Raw genomic sequence first — 6,911 nt, forward strand, 5'->3', positions numbered from 1 at the left:
ATATATATATATATATCCATGTCCATTCCTCCATTCATTTAACCCAATCCCTTCTCCTAATGCCCACAAAATGAAGGAAACTAAAAAATATCCTACAGAATATAAGTAGGCCCTAATGTACGTGAACATAGGCTTATTGCGTGCTGAAGCGCATAGATAGTAAGATGCACAGCCATCGGCATTGGTCTTCTTCGATGGTACCGTTAATTGTGCTATCCGGGAAAACAACGAAGAATACATCAGAAGAAAAGCTCGTTTTGATTTTGATCGTGCTTACAGTAGAGAGCATGTGGAGGACTTTTTCTTTTGAGGTTTATTGTCAGAGTTCTGTTGTGCGGGTTTGTCGTCTGTTGCCTTTGGTGGGCCTTCTTTTGCAGTTGCTGCAGCTGCTGCTTTCTTAGATTCCTTGGAGGCTGCTTCCTCGGTTCCTCTGTAGAAATAGCATTTAAACGATTAAAAATAAAATATAAGCGTTCCATCATCGTTTTAATAAAAAGCAATTAGTAGAGTTGCGTATCATACACTAGCTGAAATTATTATCAGTAGGCCTACAGAACCGAACCAGTTACGGTGCCAGGGCCTTTAAAAATATGAGTGTGGCAAGACAGAGGAAAAGAACATGTTGGAATCTAAGGTAGAATTTTACGCAAAGCGACAGTTAAGAATATTACTCAAATCAAGGGGGGTTTAAGTTCTGTACTCTAAAATAATACCGTATTTAATCGTAGGTAAATGGAGCTAATCATTCAAAATAATATAATTTACATCATTGTTTTATACCACACTGATAGATTACAATAAACTATACGTACAAATACGAACAAATAGAATTCTTTGAGATTCAATAAACCAATATAACACCGTAATTTTTGCTATTCGGCTAGGGGGTAGGGGGTTGACAGTGGGTTAAGGTCCCCTACCCTTAGCGCCGCCATAGGTGTATAGGCCAGGACTAATCTCACAATTTTGTCACAAACGCATGAATGACCGACTGGGCCAAAGGCACATTTGTTGTGTATATTAATTACAAGCGGTGTATATTAATAACGTTCATTGATTATTATGAGTGCTATTCTTTCAAATCAATATGTTGTTGATCGCGTTAAACGCAACTCACTTTGGAACTAGATCATCGATGGACTCTCCTTTTTCGAGTTTCTTCTCCATCTCAATGAGCAGTTTGACGCCGTCGATGACGCGTTGCACTTGCTCAACCTCCGACGAACCGAGCCGATCGAGATTGGAAATGTCGTAAACTCCTCCAATTGACTCGGTGAATTCTCCACCTGCAAATTAAATAAAACAGATGTTTTTTAGGCTTAATTGTAGACACGTGCATTAATATTAGGCCTACTGAGTTTAATTATGCTTGATAATAATTTTTGCCAAAATTGAAAAAAAAAATTGATTGATATTTTTTTTTACATATACTATTTGCTCTTTATATTGCAATGATTAATTTTTTGTTTTAATATTTTTTATTAAATAATTGAACTTGTAAGAAATTTCTGCTTGTTTCTGATTTGTCTAATATCACCACTTGCTTTTGTTTTTATTTAGGTCTAGTTACATCGACTCGATACGTGCCATTATGAATATCGATCAACCGCGTTCACACTTACTTGTCCCTCGTTTCTGTAGTCGCAGACTGGTGCAGATTGGACCAAAGCGAGGATCCTTGGCCATGCATGGCAGCTTTGCGTGCACACTACACCTCACCCCAGTGCCGAGATTCGAGGGGCATGTCAATATGAACCCTAGGTGCTCGTTCCACATGAATTCTTTGCCATTATCTTGAATGTGTTTCTCCACCTAACGAAAGTTAACCACTAAACATTAGCATCATTATGCCTATATACATTATTATTTTCATTATGATATTATAATCATGTATTATATAACTCTCGTTATCGTTATCATCATCCTTAGCATTTTTATTATAAATCTCAATGTATCTACATTCATATGTTATATTCACTATTGCTACTGTAGTTTGTAAATTGAAATAATATTAATTATGATGATAATATTGTATTTATTATTTTATCATCAACATCACAATAATCATATTCATCATCATGATCGTCATCAACTTCATCATCATTATCCCCATCATCATCACCAATTTCATCAACATTCTCATCCTCCTCATTATCATCATCCTCATTACCACCATCCCCCAATATCTTCGTCATCGTCGTGGTCATCATCATGTCGTCAATATCATCATCATTACAAATATCATCATCATCATCTTCCTCACCATCATCATTATGGGGTGGCGCCAGCGCCCCCTCCCCCACCCTACCGTCGGGAAGAAAAACCACAATTCGTCGGGGAGAAAAAATAATTGTATGTATTTTTTACATAGGCTATTGGTAGACTATAAAACCGATAAAATAAGCCTTTTAAACCACTTAATTGTCAAACTTTTCGGGGCTCCGCCCCATGTACCACTCTCGAAACATTTTAAGCGACGCTCGACCACGCGCACTTTGCTCTCGTCGGGGAGATCTGCCCCCTCGTTGGGGCATCGAGCTCCCCCGTCGGGAACCTCGACCCACCGGCGCGCAAATCTTGGCGCATTAACCCCTGTCATCATGATTCAATTAGCAATTCCATGAGGACTATTATATGTTTGCATGAAGTCTCCTACTTCTTTCAGTCCCTTGCAGAAACGTTCGAAGACAGCCTTCATATTGCCTCCTTTCTCCATCGAAATGATACGTGTATGATCCTCCTCGTTAATCCACACCAAGAAATTCTTCTCGTCGTTGTGCCTACACAGAAAATATTTTTTCGTTCAAATTTCCAAGTTAAAGCCACAATTATTTATTTAAATATACAGTTGCAATTAGAATACTGAACCCTTGTCCTTTATATACCATGACAAAAACATTGTCAGAAACACAACGTTTCAGCAACGTTATTTAGGCCTAGTCATTTATGGTTCTACGAAACGTTTTGAATACCATACTGCAACAATATTAGGCATATAACGTAATTGTTAGCGTGGAAGTTAGCTCTTATGTGTTCTATAGAAGCCGATCTTGAAACCTGGATTTTCGTCCAATATGTAAAAGTTAGATTTTGTTATTTAAAAATGATAAATTCTGAACGTACCATATTCCACGACCATCAGGAAAGTCACGTGCCATTCCACCACTTGTGAAATGGCGCGAAATTGGTTTCTCAAATAGAAAATGATCATCAATGAGCTGTTGCTGATCTTCTGGTGCCAATGTTAGAAGTGAGTAATATTTTCCAGTGAGTTCATCACCAAGTGAACACAGAGCTGAAAGAAACCGCCAATCAAATAAACTAAATAAGTTAAAGACCATTTGAGCTTCATGCTATTGCAGAGCCACAACCAAATTTGTTTTGATTTATGAAAATAAAAGTTAGATGTACTTCGCGTTGACTCTATTAAGTAACTATTGTATTATATGATAATTTTGTCTATATTTGAATACATTAACAGTGGCAGCTTTTCAGCTTGGTTATTGCAAAAGTAAACATTTGACCAGAATAGGCGCAAACAAATACTTTTTTTAATGTACTTTCGCATTTGTTTGCAAAAGATGTTCAAGATATCGAGAAACTTTTTAAAAGTGCACTTTTGTGCAGAAAGTGATCAAGTCAACTTGAAAGGTTGAGAGCAAATGTAAAATGTCGATGTTCAGAATGGTGAGACAGGCATATATACTGTTTCATTGAAGATTCGAAATTTTGCAGAAAGACGCTCAAAATATCAAGAAAAGTTTTGAACATGTTGAAAAATGCTAAATTCGGCAAGATAGCCCGTTTGTGCAAGAGGCGGTCAATTCGGAATGTTGAGTGCAAAAGACCAAATTTTATGTTCAGAATGGTGATAGGCGAAAACACATACTTTTCCATTTAAGATTCTCAATTTTCAAAAAAAAAAAAAAAAAAAAAAAAAAAAAAAGCTAATAACATTTTGTGAAAAGTCGTGTGCCTCAAAGAAACTTTGAAAAAAAACCTTTAAATGTTATCAAACGATTAAAACTTTCTCATGTCAAGAAGAAAAAACAAGCAAGAATTATTTTAATTTAGAGCTTTAGCGTACCTTCTGAAACAAGCTTTTCAATTTGTCGCCTTTCAGATCGAGCAACATGAGGAGACAGCGCGAAACCTCTGATGTTTCGACCGGTTCGTATACGGGAGCTAATGACGTAATCAGGATCCAAAATATCATCACTTACTTTCTCTGGAGACAAATCTGTCACGTGATTGTCTGAAAGAAAACAAATTTGCTGGTGAGATGAAATACAGTACCGGTACAGGAAAAAAGGGGGTATCACTCTCCTATTGAAGGATTACCAATTTAATTGTTTCGTAGAAAATAACATAATTGGCACTAGCATATCTAGTACATCTAAAGTTATCAAGTAATATTGATGGAACCCTAAAAGGTGTGTTGAAGTGGCCTTGTAGAGCTACTGAGTGGTAGTCGGAAGCAAGAATTGGGAGGGGGGATTATATTCGAAACAAGACATAGCCAAACTATAGCGGTAAACTTATTTACAGAAAAGACTTTTTAACATTGGTCTGATAGCTGAATGGTGTATCTGGCCTACCTGTTTTCTTGAAACCATTGTGATACTCCTCAATAACTGGATCGAACAATTCTGCGAATACAGAGTAAGTCTCTTCATCTCCTGCCAAAAGTCCCAAATGGAAATCTGCAAAATGAAACCAATGTATATGTCGTTATAGGCCTTAAAATATTCTGGTATCGCCAATAGCTATCCTCGCCATATATATAAAATGCGTTACACTGTAAAAACAGAAAAATCTCATGATCTGTTTTCCAGTCATCAGTTGGCCGGGCCACACGCTCGCCCGTCCACAGCCACTTGCCTAAAATGCCAGCTAGGCCCTAAAGATCTGTCCGCGTTATCAAATTTTCTCTTTGACAAAAAAAACCAAACTGTTGTACGCCCATATATAGTCATGATGTGCCTATACATGGTCATGATGTGATGTCATTATGATCATATTTAGGCATGTCATACTTTTGTCAAATAAATTTGCCAAGTCTGGACAGGGCTTAAGATCAAAATCTTTGAGAAATGAATAAGCCAATTCGTAATTTAAACTGCACATGCCCGTATATAACATCAATCAACATAAACCTATGTTGTACGTTTGTTTATAGATGTACCTGTATGTTTTATTATATCGATTGACCTTGATATGGGCATACGCAGTTCAAACTACGAATTTGCTTATAGCTAAAGGTCATCTCACCTGAATTATCAACGCCATTTTGGATGGCCTTGTCCAAAGTATAGCCCGACGGTGTCTCCTGATCACGCAGTTTGCAGTACGTGGCCTCTGTCAGATATTTTGATAGAAGACTGTGGTGACCCTGGAAGTTGGGGTAATCCTCTTTGGCATCGAAGTCTTTTTGTTTTAAATTCGCCATCGTAGTTCAACTCTGGTGTAACGATAAAAGATTTATGTAAATCATGGAGCTATAAAAAGGGATTCATGACGTTAACATTCGAACATTTAGCCAGAATATGTCTATCTAGTTCAGAGTACGATGGATAAATGGGTAAGAAAACAGAAGTTACGAACAAGAAGAACCCTTTTCACTGAGAAGACGTTAAATGCGAATCAAGGTTAAAACCGAAAAAAGGGCAATGATAAACGTGTGTTAATTTATCATTCTAAATAATGATGAGGGATTTCTATTCTTTATAAGAGAAGAAAAGTTCTCAGAAAGATAAATATAACAACCGAAAACAAAAAGAGAAGAGGACTCTTTAATAACTACTTAATTTATTACCATTTTTAAAGAACTACTACCATGAGTAGACGTTAAATGCGAATCAATGTTAAAAACTAAAAAAAAAAAATGATAAACTGGGTTAATTTATTGAGGGATTTCTATTCTTACTAAGAGAAAAAAAAATCATTTCTGAGAAAGAAAATTAAAACCACGAAAACAAAAATAGAAGAGTACTTTTTAACATTTTAATAGAAAAATAGAAAATTTCCCAAAAAATAACATAAAATGTAGTTTAAAAAAAAGTTTAGCATGATAAATGTAGTGAAAATGTAGGAATATACCGTAAAATAATTCAATTCAGCTATAATTCCTACTTAATGTTATGTAGACATAGATAGAAAAATGGTTTACAAATTACCAAAGATAAGGATTACAGCCAATGAGAAGCAAGACTAGTCAGAATAAAAGGGCTCAGGCCTATACTGTAAAATAATTCAATTCAGCTATAATTCCTACTTAATGTTATGGAGGCATAGATAGAAAAATAGTTTACAAAGTACCAAAGATAAGGATTACAGCCAATGAGAAGAAAGTGTAGTCAGAATTAAGGGGCTCAGTCAACTGAATGAGGTCTACCAAGAAACATGATTGTGATTAAGTTGAAAAAGTGTGAAGATGTTCTCAATACATGTTTAGAGAGCATTGAGGATTTAAAGAACCAACGACATTCCGAAGGTAACTAAAGACTAAAGACTGATTCCAAGACAGATGAGATAAGTATGCTCAGGAGGCTCATGGTTTCTGAGTAGATGGATTCTATTCTCAATGAATGACAATACCCTAATTAAACCTTATGAATAGATTGATTAATCAGGTCTTGTTTTGGGGGTAATTCGTCTTTCGCTCGATGACTATGGTATAATAGGTCTACGCATCGTTCGGAATAAATAACAGAATGCAAACAAACACTGTGATCCGATGGGTTAATCTTGCATAATGCGAGTAGAGAACCTCTTTTCTAATTTGGAGTTTAGGAAAGTTGGCTAGAAACTAATTTGTTTTCTATTTAACTGTACTTTGACCCTCTGTAAAAATGTAGGCAAATTGACTGGTCTACTCACTTCTCAAACTCACTACTTATTTATCGTGCCAT

At 36.1% G+C, this 6,911-nt stretch overlaps 1 protein-coding gene across 1 annotated transcript in view; it reads right to left on the minus strand.

The window, feature by feature from the left end:
• Nucleotides 1–3: 3 nt before the first annotated feature.
• The window catches only part of LOC117120150 (arginine kinase-like), a 9,056-nt gene continuing 2,148 nt past the window's right edge, over nucleotides 4–6,911 (minus strand). Inside the window, exons 2-9 of the mRNA XM_033265173.1 lie at nucleotides 5,272–5,461; nucleotides 4,599–4,703; nucleotides 4,088–4,255; nucleotides 3,124–3,295; nucleotides 2,657–2,780; nucleotides 1,623–1,812; nucleotides 1,118–1,286; nucleotides 4–430 (exon numbers count right to left, since the gene is read on the minus strand). Coding sequence (XP_033121064.1) covers nucleotides 274–430; nucleotides 1,118–1,286; nucleotides 1,623–1,812; nucleotides 2,657–2,780; nucleotides 3,124–3,295; nucleotides 4,088–4,255; nucleotides 4,599–4,703; nucleotides 5,272–5,449 — 1,263 coding nt within the window. The 5' untranslated portion in view covers nucleotides 5,450–5,461 and the 3' untranslated portion in view covers nucleotides 4–273. The remainder of the gene's footprint in view (nucleotides 431–1,117; nucleotides 1,287–1,622; nucleotides 1,813–2,656; nucleotides 2,781–3,123; nucleotides 3,296–4,087; nucleotides 4,256–4,598; nucleotides 4,704–5,271; nucleotides 5,462–6,911) is intronic.

This window comes from Anneissia japonica, unplaced genomic scaffold (genome assembly GCF_011630105.1).
Source record: "Anneissia japonica isolate Jap-2015-1 unplaced genomic scaffold, ASM1163010v1 scaffold401_len1656234_cov178, whole genome shotgun sequence".
Classification (NCBI taxonomy): Eukaryota; Metazoa; Echinodermata; class Crinoidea; order Comatulida; family Comatulidae; genus Anneissia; species Anneissia japonica.